The sequence below is a fragment of the Morone saxatilis genome, unplaced genomic scaffold, assembly GCF_004916995.1.
Source record: "Morone saxatilis isolate NCDOM2014 unplaced genomic scaffold, NCSU_SB_2.0 Contig24, whole genome shotgun sequence".
Classification (NCBI taxonomy): Eukaryota; Metazoa; Chordata; class Actinopteri; family Moronidae; genus Morone; species Morone saxatilis.
In genome coordinates, this window is record NW_023339807.1 from 5,088,785 (window position 1) to 5,108,307 (window position 19,523).

The 19,523-nt window shown below is 41.3% G+C and overlaps 1 protein-coding gene across 1 annotated transcript in view; it reads left to right on the plus strand.

The window, feature by feature from the left end:
- The first annotated feature begins 744 nt into the window (after positions 1–744).
- Positions 745–19,523, plus strand: part of klhl32 (kelch-like family member 32) — a 29,049-nt gene continuing 10,270 nt past the window's right edge. The window contains 8 exon segments of the mRNA XM_035673085.1: positions 745–903; positions 2,422–2,543; positions 6,574–6,754; positions 11,113–11,220; positions 16,281–16,298; positions 16,300–16,323; positions 16,325–16,356; positions 19,059–19,314. Of these exon segments, the coding sequence (XP_035528978.1) occupies positions 2,521–2,543; positions 6,574–6,754; positions 11,113–11,220; positions 16,281–16,298; positions 16,300–16,323; positions 16,325–16,356; positions 19,059–19,314 (642 nt within the window). The 5' untranslated portion in view covers positions 745–903; positions 2,422–2,520.

Genomic DNA, 19,523 nt, shown 5'->3' on the forward strand with positions numbered 1-19,523 from the left:
CAGCATGTGTGAAGGATGGACAATCCCAGTCCAGCTGTCAGAGAAACTGCAGGGATTTGTGAATCTAAAATGTGTCACCACAATTTTATTTCAGGCTCTGTTTCAGAAATTCAACTTGTATATTAATCTAGATATTTTCTTCTTTTTTTTTTAGAAACTCGGTGGGCTTTTTCACATCCATATCAACAGGAGGTGATGTCGCTATTTCATGGAAAGATGAAGAGATAGTTGGTGAGGATGCTGGTGTAGTTTTACTACATACCGCTAGATGGAAATCACACATTTGTCAATTTAGCCCAGAAAGGACTAAATCCCAGTAATGCCTGCAGGGGATGCTCATCAAATATCAAAACAACAGTATACAGCTACAGAATAATCCATAAGAAATAGGAATATTTTAGGCATTACAGACTGCTACCTACAGATGAACTGTCTCCACTGAAGTATCCAGTAAGAATAAAACCCCAATAACATCACTGAGTTTATTTACAGTTACAGTAGTAATTACAGTAACATTAATCAGACTATTCCTCATTGTGCTTTACGCCCCCTGGAGATCCTACGAGGACTCCTAGTGTCCCCCATTGGCCTATCATGCTGTATGTAGTAAACACACAGGCATTCACGCAGTTTGCCGTGTCCCAATTGTCCACCTGGTGGCGCTGTAACCCTCTATGTCCACATCCATGTGACCGCCGTGGAGAGGCGGGGTTATAATGTAACAATTTAGGTGCCACAGTGTAACCAAAGTGTCCGAGATAACTGAGCGCGTCTGCTCGCCGTTGCGCTCTTCGTTTCCTCTCGCCGCGGATGTACGGGAGACCAACCTCGGACATCTAATGACATATGTAACGGAGGCGCCGCCAGAGGGGACGGGACCGAATCCTAACACGTTCATATGAGGTGCGTAAGCTTGTGGCATAATGAGACAGGAGCGGGCTGAATACAGTACATTCCTGCAAAGCCTTAAGGTGCTCCAAACACCAAACATCGTGTGGATTGTGTGAGTGCGCCCTGTGATAGATGCAACAGGATTGTTCTGCTCGTACGGGGGAGGCTGTTCTCCGTCCCCATAGTTTGTGGACCGAGGCGCTGGCCTGTTGCTAGGAGACCTTTTGACAGCTGGGAGCTTTTGGAAATTGACAGTTAATGCACTAATGGTGTCTGCTTATCTGGCAACCCAAACCGTCCTCCTTCCTTCTCCCTAATTCCAGTCCAGTTGCGCGCTGTTCGTGGGTCAGTCCTAATTGCCTGTTGTGCGTAAAAGACAATATTTACCACTGTGGTTGTTTTCAGTCAGGAGATTACAGTGTTTTGCGGCGAACAATGGCCTACTTGTGATTATCAGATCCTAAATATATCCACCTTCCGGATATATTTAATCTTTTCTGAGGCTAAAACGGTGGGAACTCATTATGTCTCAATTAGAAGGTAGCCTAGGGGATATGTTGCTGAATTTAATATCATTTGCAATCAAAACTTAATAACCTGCCTATATTGAGGACGTCCATGGAGACAAATTACCAATAGAGGTATAGCAAACAGAGAGAGAGATGGAATATTTGTCCTGATTTGCACTCCTGATGTGATTCACAGACATGGTTTCCGAGTACATTTGCCTGATTTTCATTCTCTGTAGGCTACATAAAAATCATCAGAAGCGTATGAAGCTATGAAATGGTCGCAGCATGTGTTGGCCTGTTTTGAGGTTGGACTCAGGACCACAGGATCCTTATCTCGCTCATCCCTCATCCCTCAGTAGCAGTTGCCTGTGGCCATGCCTCTGAAGGTCACTCATAAAACAGATCGATAACTGGATCTCGCTGGGGACTACACTCAAGAGCAGCCAGTAGTACACTCAGCCTTGCCTACACTTAAGGTGAACCACATACATACACAGACTTCCTTCGATAAAATAGCCATATGAGAGGAGCTGGAACGCCTTACTGTACAGTGAGTGAGTAGTATTTCAATCAGAGTATCCAAAGCAGCTTGGGTTTCAGAGTGCATCAGTGCTGACCTCTGTTTCCCTCTGGTGCTGCTGTGTCTCACAGGAGACAGGGAGGGATATCGGATTCAGGTGTGTAGCACATTATGTCAAGGTTGTAGCTACACCAGAGGGACTTGGTGTAATTTGGACTTCCAGCTTGTTTTGAGAAGTGCTGAGCTTGTTTATCCCCTTCTCTCAAGTCTCAGCTGCCTGTGGCTGTCGCAGCCGCTGTGATATACACGAAAAGGCCCCGAAAGAACAGCTATAAGAATTGTCAAAGTCAAGACCAGTGTGGCTGAGGGAAGGGAGAAGTCAGCATTAGGCTTGACGCGTGGTTGCATCCCTTCACACATCGCACAGGAGGTTGTCACAGTGCGGCTGGGTCGAGTGGATGGACTGAGTAAAGCTGACGTGCTGCTCTGTCCTATCAGGCTGATGTCTGTTCCCAGTGAGGAGACTACAGTCCTCAGGAGCCACATTGCACCTCCCCTCCACCTCCACCGCCATCTCTTCTTCCTTTGTCTAGGGGCATGCCTTCTGAACCCAGCCTCAGGTAAGTGGCCTGGTCCGTCGTCCATACATACTGTACATATGCAGTACATGCATGCTCGAGGCTCATGGCACAAACTGAAAAAAATCCCTAAGCAGCCAAGCAGCAGTTATTGTATATGCACTGAGACATGTACTGACTGTAGGCAAACAGCCACTTGCTTATGAAACTGAGAGCAACCCGAGGGAAATCCATGTAAGATCAATATGTAGTTTAATGAAGGTGTTCCCAGTGTGCAGGCTACACTTGCTTTTTAGTCTTATCCAGCTAATTGTTTGGATGTAGTGGAGGTTAGACAAGGGTAATCCCACTGAGAGGAGAAGGCTGTATAGTCTATATTTTTGTTAATGTCAACAAATCCTGTGAAAAGACCAAAACCAACAATGTGTTAGTCCTTCTCTCAATACTGTCAATACAGCTTGTCTGTAGCTCTCAACCTTAAGCCCATTCATTCCCACTGAACTCACTTTCTACTGATGTAAATCTTTAAAAACTGGTCACATTTTTTCAAAAGGGGGTTAAATAATTAAAACAGCTGGGCATTGTAGTTTTAAGCAAAGTGCACTCAAAGAAGTAAACTGTGTATTCATTGGGGACTAGAATTTTCACCTGTGGATGTGCACAAATGAGTATTACAGCAGCAGACCGGTCTATGTAGGATTGACTCAAAGTAAACTGCAGTGCCCATGTTCCCCATGATGAAGAAACTCGTCACCCAGTGCAAAGGTGTGTTTTAATACATTTTGGACAACAATTGGCTACACAGGCAACACTTGCTAGTGGGGTTAACTTGTCTTTTTCATGGGATTAGATTTATTTAAAATTGACTTGCCAATCTTTTGCTTTGTTAAGTAGAAAATGCATTTCATGTCTTTAAAGGTCCAGTGTGTAACATTCAGGAGGATCTATTGGCAGAAATGATAAATATGATAGATATGTTTCATTAGTGTGTATAGTGATTGTGTATCGTGTTTTTATCACCTTAGAATGAGCCGTTTTTACCTACAGAGGGAGTACATCCTCTAGTAGGGCGTCCGCCATGTTAAACACCATGTTTCTACAATAGCCCAGAACGGACAAACCAAAGAAAGGCTCTGGATAGGGCCTTTTTTGTTTTTCACGAGGAAAAAGGGCGAGCAGTATTTAGTTAATTGCAACCTACAGCTAGACCACTAGATGTCGCTAAATCCTATACACTGTAGTCCTAATGGCGCCGTATGCAGTTTAAACATTTCAGGCTTTGGTGTCTCCTAGTGGTAGCATGAAAAGGACACTGTGACAGACAGCAATGCTCGCTGCTGAAAGATGCTATAATCACATTGTGGCTTTAAAGCAAAACTCCACCAATTATAAATCAAGGTCAGTTCTCTAGTCATGAAGAGTACTATTCAGCCAGTGAAAACAGTTGCATTATGCCTTCTGTGGCTCTGGGAGACCTTTGTCAAGACTAAGAAAAATAACTTCAGATGATGTAATTTGAGCTTGAGACCACAATTTTTTAAACTGCAAGCTCAGGGGCATTAAGTTTGAAAGACGTGGGCAAGGAGAGTCTAGCACAAATATGCTATTGGTTGCATTATGGGAAAGCTTTCTTTTTTTCGTGTAATGAAAGTGCAATGCTATTAGTGGAGTAGCTATTTAAATGTGCACAGTGCATCATAATCTACACATTCAACCTGATGGAAGTTATAAGATTATATTTTTATCTTTATATTTTCCTTATCATCAAGGACATGCAAGGCTTCCACCCATCATCAAATCCTCCACACCACTTCTCCCTCTCTTAATAGTGGAATCATATAATTTCCCTTCCCTCTCATCCAGCACGGCAATTTTGTCCTTTTCTCCCCTGGCTCTTTTCTCCGGCAGAGTCCAACTACCAAACAAACAGCCTGACTCATCATTCATCCTACTGGCCCGTATAGCGCACACACACACCCACCCACACAGCCCCATTATTTCCTCTGTCTTACACCCCATACACCATGAAGGTGACAGAGCAAGCCTCCTGGCAGACAGCAGCATTTAGGGTGACTGCTGCAACTGTAAGTGGACAGAGATGGATTTGGATGGACAGGGTGGCGTGCTACTGATGGATGGGTACAAGCGGAGAGGGACGGAGGATGGGTTGGTAAACAGGGTATATTTGGTGCTACATGGACCCACAGCAGTCCATCTGTCAGCCAGTCAGCCACAATCTTACAGACATGTTCTGTAGTCAGTGTATTTGTCTCGGCCACCATAAAGAATCTGACTTGAGAACTGTGAGAAACATACTAATGGGCAGACAGTGTTCTTTGTAAGTGTGGGGACATAATAGAACATGTCATTCATAGCAAATCATTTTGTGTGATTAGTAAAGTGTAACTTTTTTAATTTGACCTAATTCTTGATGCAATTTCAAATATGAAAAAAAGAAAATCAAACTACTGATTATACTGACTATTTTAGTTATACATCTTGTACATAGAAATATAAAATTACTTGGATTAAGCTGTTCTCCCATGGGATGCTGGCACTAAAAAGCAACTGCCACGGACTGCTAGTGCTATGAAAGCATAAATATATGAACACATATGTATGTATACTGCTCTACAAAGGCAGAAAGCAGTAAGTACTTTCTCAAGTTGGAAAAAAGTTGGTTCAAATCATGAATGAAAGTAGAAAAACAGTTTTACAATTTAATCATATAACCACACACAATGAAATCCATTACAGTCAAAAGCTGACATGCCAGTTACTGCTACCCTGCTTAGCTAGGCTGAAGGTTAGGGTAGTTAACTTGACCTTTTTTCACGATTATTTTAGCTGTTTTTCATCACTGTATTTAAGTTCTACCTTATTTATTATGGATAAGAAACTAGAATTAACCAGGCTCTTTGCTCAGCAAAATGTATTTATTTGAATGACAGGAAACAGCTAAGCAGATAGAGTACTAGTAAGTTTAGCTATTATGTTTTTCAAAATTAGGCCCTATGTTCCCACAGTTCCTTTTTCATAAATTTGTATCAGATTTTATCCCTCTTTCTCCCCCTAACCCCTAACCCTAACCACACAGGGCTGAGGGAACATAGGGCCTAACTTTAAGAAAAATCTTAGAAATGTGGGAACATAGGGCTGTGGGAACATAGGGCTGTGGGAACATAGGGCTGTGGGAACATAGGGCTGTGGGAACATAGGGCTGTGGGAACATAGGGCTGACCCCCTTGCATTTGCTTTGTAGTTGATAGTTTGGTTTTGTTGGGACATGAGTTGAATAAATGCCAGTTTATTTTGGTTTTGTTGGGCAGTTTAGATTAAACTCTTTGCTGTTTGGTCAGTGGTCATTAAAAAAAAGACTGCTTTATCCTAAAAAAGTATTAGAGATACAGGTACAGCTAGCTTTTAGGAGCTTTGAGCTAAACGCTAGCATGGCAACATTTTCACAGTTACCAATGCCAATGCTGACATTTAGCAGATATTACCAAGTTAGTTAGATTATCATGCTGGAAGGCTAACATTTGCAAATTGGAACTGAATTTAAGTAAAAGGATCAACAAATTCAAATTAATAACATTATAAATAACATTCATCCTCTGGGCACCATGGCTATTTGTAACAAATTCACTGCCAATATTCATTCAATAGTTATAAAGATATTTCAGTCTGGACCAAAGTGGTGGACCTATCGACCCACATTGCCATCCATAGAGCCATGCCGCTAGCACGGCTGAAAGTGTATTGTCTTCCTGCTGTAGTGTAGGAGTCAAAACTCCAGCAACACTTGTAGTATATATAGAAGAACTTCATTCTTAGATCCAACGTGTTTCAGCTTGTGACCTTGAGGCCTGGAGTTTTGACCTCTTTTCCCTTCTCCATGCACCTTGGAAGTAGGGGAAGTAGTGATAGAAGTAGTAGTTAAAATAATCAGTGTCATTAATATAACCAGAGCTGTTTCAACAACATGTCTTCTGTGTGTGTGTTTGTGTGTCTGTGTTGTGTGTGTGTGTGTGTGTGTGTGTGTGTGTGTGTGTGTGTGCGTGTGTGCGTGCAGCAGTAGGGAGATGCTGACAGGACAGAGGCTCTGTCAGTCGAGGTCCCACCAGGACTCGGTCCTCTCTGCCCTCAACCAGCAGAGGAAGGATGGCTTACTGTGTGACGTCACCCTGGTAGCTGGCGAGCAGAAGTTCCACGCCCACAAAGCCGTCCTGGCAGCGTGCAGCGATTACTTCAGGGTGAGTCCTGGACCATAGATAGCATGTGACTTTAAAATATAAAGATGTTTTGCAAATGAGCATTTGTAGCTGAACAGGAAGATTATGTGGGTTATTTTGTATGTACAATGGTTAGACTAATATGAAGGATTTGCACAAGCTGAGATTTCTATTAAAAGCAGGTAATCAGTCAGACAGTTTAGCCCGCTGCTGATGTGATGGAGGTGACAATAAAGTGTTACGCAACCATCTTCAAGGCTAGTAGATTGCTAAAATTGCCACAAAACTTGTCTTATTCTGCTCACTCCATTAGCACAGATTATGTTAGGGTCCCACAATGGTGTAAGTGCTGTTTGAGGGGCTCTGCCCATGCTGCCAAGAAAAGAAGTCTTGGAGAAACTCAGTTTCTTGTTGAGTTTTTTGTCATGAAAATGGTCAGGCTCGCATGTGCAGATGGTACAAGATCATCCCTCACCATCCCACTTGGATTGAACCCTAGTGATTGCGTTTGTGTGGCCTCTTGCCAAGGCTTTGGTCTGATTCCAGCAGAAGTAGCTAAAGGTAGACTCACGCTGTCAGACAGCCAAACAGGAGACGGGCCACACAGGGAAAAGTGCACCGATGAGATTTGATTTAGGGACACTGAGCAGATTAGAAAGTGGGAATTAATCCCTCTTGAAAATGAGAGGCAGATTAAATATGTCCAAGTTGCCCAGGGATTATTCCTCTTGTGTGTGAGTGTGTGTAGGTTATTTTTATTTCTCTCTGCAAAGAGTTAAGGGTGGGCGAGTCACACTCCTCTCCTCCTTTTGTTCATCCTCTTCACTTTTGTTCTCATTTTGTTCCTCGGCTCCGTTTTTAAATGCCGCTCTTTCAGGTCCCAGCTGAGCCGAGCAACACTGTTGTTCCCGCACTCAGATTATTTGATCAGCCTGTTACAGTAAGCAAGAAAACTCACTCTGCTCCCCTGTTCCTCCGTGGGGGCTTAACAAAATTATCTTCAGTTTGTCATCTGACTCCACCGCTGGGTTTCATTTAGTTCATTTACTGAGGAGATGAAGGTGCCTTGTGTCGTGAATAGCGGCTGTGTTTTCTCTCTCTTTCTCTCTCCCTCTCTCTCTCTCTTTCTTTCACACTCGGACACACACGTAGCAGTGATTATAACGCATTATCTAGCCCGGTGGACATGAGTAATTGTAATGAAATACCTGACCAAGCGTGAGTTGTTTACCTGAGACTTGTCCTGAATGTGTCACCTGTCTCTTCCAATGCCGTCACATTACTAAGATGTCTGAAATCAGTCACACAAGCATCATACAGCACCCTTAGCGATAGCGCCCACACACACACACACTTGCTTTCTCTGTCATACAGAGAAATATCATCTGCTAGCCCTCCAGTCAGGACAGAATCCATATCAAAAGCTATTGTTGTCTCAAAGAAACATTTCACGCTGTACGTACGACCTGCATACACAGTTACACACAACTCTGTTTCTGCTTTAACCTCTTCTAAAGACAATGCTATTTTAAGATGGGCTGTGCAGTAGTTTGACTGTATCAATATATCCTCTGTGCCTTCCAATTAATGTAGCTTGATTTGACTGTCTGCTTTTGTTATTTCACTTTATTTTTTATATTTATTCCATTCACCTTAAAGTAATCTGCAGGTAAATGGAAGGACATTCAGTGGCTCGATCACAGATTCAAATTTTGTGCATGTTCCTGTCAGATATTTACTGATACAAAAAAGCCTCAACAACTTTTCATACCAACTTTGCAATATTTAAGAAACATTAGTGAGCTAGAACAACTGCAGCACTGATGAAGGCTTAGACAGATATATGGGTTTGCAAATTATATCTATATACTGACTTGCATCTTAGCCATACAATTATAAGAAGTATAATATTTGAAAGCTAAGATATTGTGGTTGGCAATAATTATATATTATGAAGATCTCATTTATAGAGAACAAACATAAAGTAGCACAAGGCTTCTAATTAACTTTACAACTGAACACACTATTTGTGCACACATCACTTACAGTCTAACTTAATTCACTTAACTAATGAGTAACATCCATGGAAGTGTGGAAACATTGTGGAGCACAACATAAAACACAATAATACTATTAACAGTTACACAGAAGTGGAATCATATGATCAGCACTCAGCCAATCAAATGATCACAGTTTTGTCTTTCTACTCATGTTGTCTGTAATTCAATTTTAGAGAGCGTTGTTATTCAAGAACGTCTTCATTTCAGCCTGAATTAGTAAAGCCGTGGTTGAGAACTGCGAACTGATTAATGCAACATTTTCATCCGACCACACACAAACATAACATAATATAATCAGTACGACTAGCAAAATCTTTTAAAGGTTTTGTATTTCATGGTCTGAATGTGGTTTCACAAGTTTTTCTACTTGTCCCAAAAGAAAAATCTGTAATACACCCTGAACCCTTGGAAACTTCAACATATTGAAATCAAATACCAGCAGCAGCTATATATCTGCACTTGTCTTCAAAACTGGCAGCTGAGCCTTGGGCATTGTAAGAGCTTTCTGTGTAATCACTTATGATTTCTGTGACATATCTGGCAGTAAATATAGCTACAGGCCCACGGAGACTATTATTTCGCTTAGACACGAAAAGAACCTCACTGAATATTTAGTAATATTTCACTTGGTGCGTGAGGGAGTCACAAGTCCTCTCTGGTATGATCACAACAAGCAGACACACATAAATCCTGCTGGCAGGTCGGTCTCGCTGCAGTGCTGCACCCCCACTGCAGCATCATGTGAAAGGACTGCAGTGAGCCCGGCTCTGTGGCTCAGTGTGTCTCTGTGCTGGATCTATATCCCAAGTCAGAGGAGCCATCCGTCACCACCAGCTCTCCCTCGGCTCCTCCACCAAGGTCAGGAGCACTCATGCTGGAGGCGAACACTCTCAGGGTGCCCTCGCTCAGCCTCTGCGCACACTAACATGGAAGCAAACATGCAAAGCGTAGGCAGTTTCTCTGCCACATGTGCTCTTCTCTTTTATGTTGTGCCTGTACTGCCTCAGTTCAACTTTCTGTGTTTTACACTCATGCACACACTGACCACAGCTCAGCCACCATCACACCCCAGGTTTAGCCACAGGCGTTCCTGTGCTCAGTGGAGCAGTGGATTTTTAATTAGTGGAGTGGTGAATCAACAAGGCTGATCTCTGAGGAAAGATGTGCAGGCCTTGGTTAAAACTCAGTGTGGCCTCAAGTCGACCCTGTCTAACACGTCACCCTCACAATACAGAGGGGCCATTCGCCGGAGGAGGGGGGCCTGGTTAAAGTTCATGGGTGCTATGAATCAAGGAGAATTAGATGAGTTTTTGGGAGGAATGAATGTCATTCTCGTGACAGAAAGAGAAGCTAAGCTAACTGGCCAGCCTGAGGGCCTTCAAAGCTTATAATGCTGTTATGCACCAGTCTCTGGGTAGAGATAGTGCAGAGTGACTGTGCTGCAAACTGCTACTGTGATTAAAGAGATATGCGAAATTGCAAGTTAGCTAGATCACTATCCTGAGGCAAGGAAACTGTGGGGAAAGACAATGTCTACAGCAGCTAGAATTACTTTTCAAAAGCAATTTATGGTGTCTGTTTGTCCCATTACAATCCAGAGGGAAAAAATATAAAGTCAAATCTTCAAAGCTTCATAACTTCGCTGTCCCTCATATCTGACGAGACTGATACAGGTAGAGTTGATCTTCATCATGACCACATTTGACCTCCTCTTGCGCTTCCCTCCCACACTGCTGCGCTCTGCTGGTCGGCCCTGATCAATGGCTCTGTCATCCCTTCATGGTGTAAAACCCGTCAATAGCTTTGATTAGCGAGCAGCAAGCTGGACTCACGCACAGCAGGGCCAGACTGCAGACGCTGCATCCACTGCTTTGATTTCACATGGAGAGTGGTGTGCACATGTGTGACTGTGTATGTGTGTGTGTGTGTGCGTGACAGGAAAGGAGAGAAAGACAGAGAGGCTGCATAACAGAAAGTACTGATTGTGCTATTATTATTGCTGACCTCCGGGGCCAAGGCAGGGGAATCGATACAGGAGGGCTCTAGGATGTTGCGTCTGGCAGGATTTGATTAAGTACGATGCTGTTTTTTCACCATGTGCACATACATAACCGATTTCACAGTCTGTTAATAGTGGAACAACAGATATAATATGATCCCCCTTCAGAGTTGACGTTGAAGGAAAGAAACAAGCTGGATTGATTTCACCATCAATGTCTGTGATTATAGGTATTTTTTTAATGTCCCATGTCTGGTTATATCTGTGATGTGGCAATCCCTCAACTAACTATCCTCCATGCTTTCGTTATGTGTCATCAGGCTATGTTCAGCTTGTGCATGGTGGAGAGTGAGGCAGACGAAGTGACTCTGCAAGGAGTGACCGGCGTTGGATTGAAGCATGCTTTGGATTTTGCCTACACTGGACAGGTGAGTCTGAGCAATAGCCACTACACCTGACAGAAAAGAGCACCTACAGAAAGAAAGAAAAGAAAAGATTTCCCACACTGTTTTATTGGGAGGTGATAGCTGTAAAGTGCTGTTCAAAAACACTCAAGAAAAATGTATCTAATAGTGGTTGAATAATTAGCACAAAAAATAGCAAACAAACAAACTAAAGTGTGTAATGCATTCAAAATGTGATTAGCATTAATTGTATTGTAATTAGTATTATCAGCAAAATTATTAATAGATATACATGGTGAAATGTGCTAACATATTGGTGAAAGCCCAGCATTTATGTTAAATATAATAATACTTAATATAATATTTTTTATTTATAATTAGTACTACTGGCAGGTGACACCACTCTCTAACCCTGACCTAGTGAAACCTACATAACCTAACTGTCCATGACTCCTATGTAGGGTGACTGCGTCCTTTCCTAAGCAAATACAAGATACTTGGCTGCTTAATCAGGCCTATATCTACATTGCATCTGCTTAGGCCAGTGGTTATCAATCTTTAACTTCTGAAGGGGGGCATGCCAGAAAAAGTTTGAGGGTAGCTCTGAGTCACCGTAGTTTCTCCTACAATACAGTCCGTTCTCTTTCCCAGGTTGTCAAATAAAGACGCTGTTCAGTTAGTTGCAATTGAAACAAAACTTAACCTCTAAATATATTATTTAAGTATTATGGATGCATTGATGTGTAAGTAGAATTGTAATGTTGTTGCTGGTTCAGGGGAAGCATCTTTATATATTTTTAGGTAGCTCAATTTAAAACAACACATTTTATAAGCAGATCAAATGTTTTACATATAAAAACTCTATCTGCCAATAACTAGTGACTAAAGCTTTTACTATTATGTAGTATACTAGTAAATTTACTAGTATGCAGCATTTCCCTCTAAAATGCAGTTGAATACAAGTCTAAAGTAGTAAAAAATTGAAATACTCAAGTATGAGTACTTTAGATTTGTACTTAGTTACTTTTCACCATTGCCAAATATGTCACCAAAATAAATCAAAACAGGCCATTTGCAGATTACCACTTTAATCTCAGCAGCAGCAGCAGCTTCTACTGCAGCGTGCGTGTTATCCAGGAGTGTGCAGGTGCTGTGTCTGATTTTTACCATAAACCCGTCACCACTCCTCTGTGGTCACACTGCTGAACATTATATCTGACATTCTAAACAAGACACAGAATTCAATTCAATGAAGCGGAAGTAAAGAGCACAGTATTACATTTCCATACCAAAGCAGTGAGACCGTCATGTGAGTCAGGCCACTTTCCTCACCTTTTCATCCTATCATCAAAGAATAAGTGTGTGATCATTTCTAATAACCTTCCTTGACCTTGTTAGTGCTGGCGATGCTCAGTCCAAGTAAGCAGCCTAGTGGCTTATGCAGTGCGCTGAGAGGCCAGGAACTTTGTAATTACTCCTAATTTTATTTCCACAGTGGAAATGAGCAAACAGTGAGTGGTTGGGCAGTGTAAGTAGGTCAACAGCAGGCTTGCAAGCCGCCCTGCTTTGGTTGGCTCAGCTCCTGTCTGCCCAGAGGAGATGATAGCAGATGAGAGATGAGGGCAATATGCTTATCCCCACACCGTAAATAATGACCTACTAAAAATCCTTCAGCCACATGTCATAGGCCAGCAGTGTGAGTGAGAAGACATGCTGCCACGGGATGCTCTCAGTCAGTAACTTCAATGACATTTTTACTGCATGCCAATTCCACTGTGGGTATTTCAATCAATTAAACACCCTGGACATCCTGCAGTGTTTTATCACCCACAGACATGACATTTTTCACACTATAAATCTATTTTCTGAGCTGAACGAGTGAAGTGAGCCTACGTAAGTCAGATCCTGGGGTAGAAGACTTCTATATTCTGCTGTACAAGCATCTCCTTTTCATTTCGTCTTCTCCTCCAGGTGAAGGCTCGCAAGTAACAAGGGCAATAAATGTCGGTTTACACAAGAGCTCACTGTACTCCCACACTAAACCTGCCACGGTGTTATAAAACTGACTTCTGCTGTTTGAGGTTGAAGTGCTTTAACTGTAGTGGGCCTCTGGAGAGGAGAGGAGAGGAGAGGAGAGCAGGATATGAAGAGCGTTCACTTACAGTTATTATTCGGGTTAGCCTTCAACACTGCTGCTGTCTGCCAGCATGCTGATTGAGTGAAAGAAGAAGAAGAAAATTGAGCGTCTGTAGTTTTTGATCATGTCTGCCTCAGCCTTATATTCGTCTAATAAAAGTAATGGTGGTGTTTAAAGTAGCCCAGAGTTTAGTTTTCCTCTTAATTTAAGAGAGTTTCTCTCTGATTGTTGATCAAAGATGGAAGTCTTTATATCCTTACTGGGGCTCAGTGCATTCAGATCTCATTAATGGAAGCAAAGAACCACTTACTGCATTACTGTTTTCTATCTGCATATGGTAAGCTTTTGGAAGCCCATAGATTGTGCTGGTGGTTAACTGGACCACTGCCCATGCCTGGCAGGAAACCATACTGTGATAAATGTGCAGATGCAGCTAATTGCAGAGAAGCTTGTTTTGCTTGTTTTTCCTAAGTGTCTTTAGTTACAGGGACAATATCTGATCATAAAGAAATTGCTTGATGATTTCCAATGGACTGTTTACATGAATGCTAAAGTGGTCAAATAATGTGTGTATTTATAGCGATGTAATTAGGCACAGACGCACACTAAAATGTTTTCGACATCATTTACAATAAGTAGACAAGCGTGCACCAGAAGGAAGTACTACATACATACTACACAGATTTTTATTCTACCAAGATGAAAAAGCTGCGTTTTCTGTTTTCAGAAATCATAACTAATGAGTAGGCTGTAGCAGAAATGATACCCATGAGTGCTGCTTAACAATATTCAGCCCACTACTGTATCAACAGTAGTGAGAGGCGAGGGAGACAAATGATGAAGTCATTTTTTCTCACTTTCACTACGGATGCAGTCACGCCTCTGTGGCTATGTAGGGCAGTGCTGCTGAATGGATTATCAAAGGTTTGTTCCTGCCCTTTAAAACAATGCCAAATTTCATCTGGAGTAGGTGAGTCCACTGTGTAAGAGGTGACATGGGGCATGTTTAGTCTGATTGGGCTATTACTCCAGTGATTAATAGAATATTTAACTCCATGTGGTTCTGTCAGTGAGCTGAAATTAGAAACAAAAAGGGGCAGTTTACTCTCCATAAAATACACGATGCCTGGCTCAGGTCCTGAGAGCCCAGCGATATGAATTGGCTGTATTACAGAGCTTTATGTTAATGCGTATGGGTGGGTAATATGGAGGAAACAGAAGGATGCTTTCAGCTGCTGTTCATTCAGCTCAACAGGAAGCATTTGGGCAGAATGAGTGCTGTAGTAATTGCCTGAATATGTTGCTTTGCTGAGAGCATGATAATGGTGAATCAAGCACATTGATGGAGCAATTCTTGTTCTGTTGTGCAATCTGTCACACTCAATATCCCTGTTTCTATTACACCATGTAAAACATTCTGAAATAAGACAGAATTCTCCCTGATTCTAAACTAAAATCCACCAAAAACAAAAAAAGGAAAGCTAGATAATGAAATTAAATACATAAAGTTTATGACTGCTTTTCATCTTAAGTGAGTTTAGCTCAGGTCAAACAGTATTAGTGCTTATGACTTAACCCTTGAAGATTGTGTAACATTTAGGAGGATCTATTGGCAAAAATTTTATATAATATCCATAGGTATGTTTTCATTAGTGTATATCAAAATAAGTAATAACAATTTACCTGAAAATAAGACTTGTTGTGTTTTTGTTACCTTAGAATGAGCTGTTTTTATTTACGGAGGGAGCGGGTCCTCTTCCACAACAAGAGGCTGCCCATGTGAACCGCCATGTTTCTACAGTAGCATAATCCAGTAAACTTTATGGTTCCTACATACTGTGCCCACATAGGGCTGCCCCCTGTAACTGCCACAATGACTTTGACCTTACCAAACAGAAATTGGTCCACACAAATAGGGCTTCAACTATTCGTTTTTTGTCTTAAAAATTTCAGAATTTTGAGAAATGTTAAATTATGATTTCCTTAAACCCCAAATACCTAAAACAATATGTACAAATGCCTAATATTTGAAAAATAAAAAAGGCCATTTCTGCTTGCAAAAAATTGATGGAAATCACAGATTCACTATCAAATCAGTTGCCTGATAAAACATTACAGTCGAAATCACGTCACACACAAACAGTGCCCAGTGTAAGGCCCAAAACAGAAAAACCACCTGATACAGCATTACACTGAATAAACAAGACTGGGAGCAAAGAAATTTTACCATGTTCACCCATCCTTAATAAAAAATTTAAAAATGTTGCCCTACAATAATGCCTGGATAAAAAGTCAGGTTATTACACTCCTGCTGAGGCATTTCACCAAGAACCCAAATGTCAACCTTCTGGTGGAGGAAAAGTCAAGTATCGGCCGGAAGTCAGTAGTCACTTGATCCTCTGGACCTTTCTGTATCCTCTGGGATAGTGGTACAAATTTCATGGCAATCTATCTAACAGATGTTTGAGATATTTCAGGTCTGCACCAAAGTGGGGGGACCAATCAACTGACAACTCATGTCTTCTCTACCCACCTTATACAACTGGTTTAGAACCATTAGGAAAAGCCAATGTTCGTCAACAATTTTGACATTTTCTCATGCCATAAAGTTGTTAAGATAGTATTAGACATACTGGCAAGTTGAGGGTTAATTTAATAAAATATAAAATAAAATCAAAAGTTTAAAGACCTTGTGCATTTAAAGGGTTAACAAGACTAGTTAAGTAGCTAGCTATAAACATGAAGATAACATATTGAATAATGTACTATTTTCCATACGATTTCAGTTCCTCCATATTGAATATAACAAATACCAAATGACCATAAAAAATGAACAACTATATGCCATAATAAGTTAAATGAACCTAATATCTAACTGCACCCCTACTGCCAGTGAAACTGAAATCATAAAATGAAACCAATGACCTTGTTTATTTCCCCTGGACAGATCCTGCTGGAGCCGGCAAGTGATCCAGGACGTCCTGTCTGCAAGGCAGCCACCTTCAGCTGCTGGAGCTCCTCAGCCCTCTGCTTCCCACTACCTCATAACAGGTAACACACACAACACCACACACACACACACACACACACACACACACACACACACACACACACACACACCACCTGTTCTCTTGGTGCAAGAGCTGGAGACATAATAAGAGGAAATCAGAGGAATAACTGCTTCACATTACAGTTCCATCAGTTTAATGGAAATCCTATAATGTCATGGAGTTTTGAGAAGTGCGTTCCACTCAGGAACAGTCGGGGGATTTTAATCCTCTCTGCGGGAATATCAAGGAAAATTTACAAATGGGTCACTTAACTTGAAGGGGGTAGCTTTTATGTTATAATTTATTTCACAGATGATTTCTTTGGTATCACACTGCAAATTCTAAGCTGCACTAAGAAACCAGTCCTCTTCAGACAAACAACAGGGTAGCATGGACCAGGACCAGGACCATGACCAGGTTATGGAAGGAATTTATATATTGTATTTTTAATAGGGATTATGGTGAATATATTGATATTGGCTGCTTCATTTTTATGATATGGCCACTCCAATTCTTTTCACCAATAAAAGTTAAAAGCAACAACATCAGACTGTCACCTGTACCAACATTACATATTGTTCATCATTATACTATGTGTATTTTGACCGTCCCTTGAGTCAAACATGTGCTTGTGCATGTTGAAGACACTGACAGAGATCTGGCTTGTGACAGATATGAACTGGTGGTGTGTAACTGAACATTTATGATCCTCCCTTTGTAATGTCTGTTAAAAAAAAATTGTGTAGAAGCAAATGATGCTTGTGTGTACTGATAGCAGCAACAGTGACATCAATAAGGAATAGTTCAGCATTCTGGGAAATGCACTTGTAACACACTCTCTGTATTGCTGAGAGCATGAAGCTAGAGCCAGGAAACTTTGCATGACACAAAGAATGGAAACAGGGAGAAACAGCTAGCCTGGCTCTGTCCAAAGGTAACAAAATCTGCTTACCAGCACCTGTAAAGCTCATTAATCAACACATTATAACTCATTGGTGTAATCTGTGCAAAAATGTGTAAATAAAGGACAAGTTTGTTTTAGGGGGGTGTTATGTGCTTCTTGGAGTTGTAGTTTTAAGTTAAACAAAGACAATGTAACATCTTAATTAGTCATCTTTAAAGGCGCTGGTGGGTGGATATTTTAGAGCCGGGCTTGTTGTTCCTGCTTCCAGTAAGCTAAGCTAACTTTCTCCCAGCTCTAGCTTCATATTCAGCATTTAGATATGCAAGAGTGGTATTAATCTTCTCATCTAAATCTGGGCAAGAAAGCAAATAAGTGTATATAATCTCCCAAAATGTCAAACTGTTCTTTTCAGCTAACATCACTGCAGGTTGATTTCAAAACTTGTTTCATGTATTTTATCACCGAGCCCAAGATGGAACTGTTGGAACAGAGGCAAAGTCAGCCTACTGTCCTCTGGGTACGCTGCCAAAAGCTGCCGTAGATAAAGACAAATCAGGTTGAGGCTGTTGCGGAGCAGAATTGCTCTGAGGTGTTTGATACACAGTTTTTTATGTTTCTCTGGAATTCAGGCATTTTGCAGTGGTTTAAATATCACCTAATTACGTACATGTACACATCAATACATGTACTATTTCAGCTTGTGCTTCTCAAATCCCTGACATCTTTTGTGTATTTTACCATCTAAGTCTTTACATCACAATAGTAAACTTAGCTCAAAAGTGCCATCTGGTGGTTGCAAAAGCCCCATTTCTATAGATTTGTAGTGAGCAGCCCCTCCTCAGTACAAACAAAACACAATAAGTCGCTGACTTTTCTGTTTGTTCATCTCTTTACCTGCTAACATCCTTGTTTGCAGAGCACACATCAGCTGACATTGCACCAATTGACTGAAAATCAGATATATCACGCAGTCAGGATTATCCACCTCTTAACAGGACCCGGTTAATTGAATATTGGATAACTGATCGATGCTACACTTGCTGTGTGTAGCGCTATATCTGAGTCCTATATCTGAAAAGATTCTAATGACACATTTTGACTGTGTGTATGCATGATTGTTGCTGTTGTTATTTGTATAATCACACTCTAATATTTATTGAAGAACTTTAATTTAATGTGTTTTAAATCCTGATTCAGAGATTTTTCTAAATAAAATACACACTACATACTTTATTCTGTAAAATATTAGTAGCAGTAGTAAAATGTAATGAAATGTGAATGAATTTCACTGCAAAATATCTACTTTAAAAACCCAATCCACAAAGGTATTACATTATTACAGGTTGAACAGTAGTAGAAGGGAATGTGCTAGTTGATATAGCACTGTATGTGCTGAAGGACAGCCAGAAGATGGCAGTCTCATTCCACTAGTCAGGCCTTATTTTCTTTTATTTACCTCTTTTGCTCTCCTTGCCTGCCAGTGCCTGTGTCTCTACATTTGGCATCTGTAATGTTGTCATTTAACTACATAATTGAAATCAACCCACATACTGTATATGTGTGGCTCATGTATGTACATGTGTGTATGTCCAACTCTTCTAGATGAGTTGACAAAAAACAAACAAGACATCACATAATTCTTATAAAATGATGGCTAACATAAAAGAATCTTACATATGTTAACGTTTCACTAACTATACCTCCTAACAAAATTATAACATTTAGGAGATCATATTGCTGTTTTAAGGACTGAGAAAACACTGATGGTGAATCTGTGCATTCATTTGTATGTTTATGTATTCACCCTGCAGGAACTGAGCAGTGTGAACTACCTGGAGCTGTACCGCGTGGCTGACCTGTTCCACCTCCCCGCCTTAGAGGAAGCCGTGGTGGGCTTCCTGGTGGAGCATCTGTCTGAGCTGAGCCAAAGCAGGCAGGATGAGGCCCTGCAGCTGCCCTACCGCCTCCTCAGGGAGGTGCTGAAGAGCGACCGCCTCACCTCCCTGAGCGAGGAGGAGATATGGAAGGTACTGGGTGTGTGTGTGTGTGTGTGTGTGTGTACCCGTATGCGTGTCTAGGCATGGCATGCAGTAGTAATCTGTTAAAGTGTAGTGTTACGGTAATGTTTTGATGAAAACTAAAGTGAGAAACAATCATCTCAGCTTGCAAAGTGAACACATTGCATCTTGGCACCAAATTGTTCTGTAGGCCTGTATATCACACACACACACACACA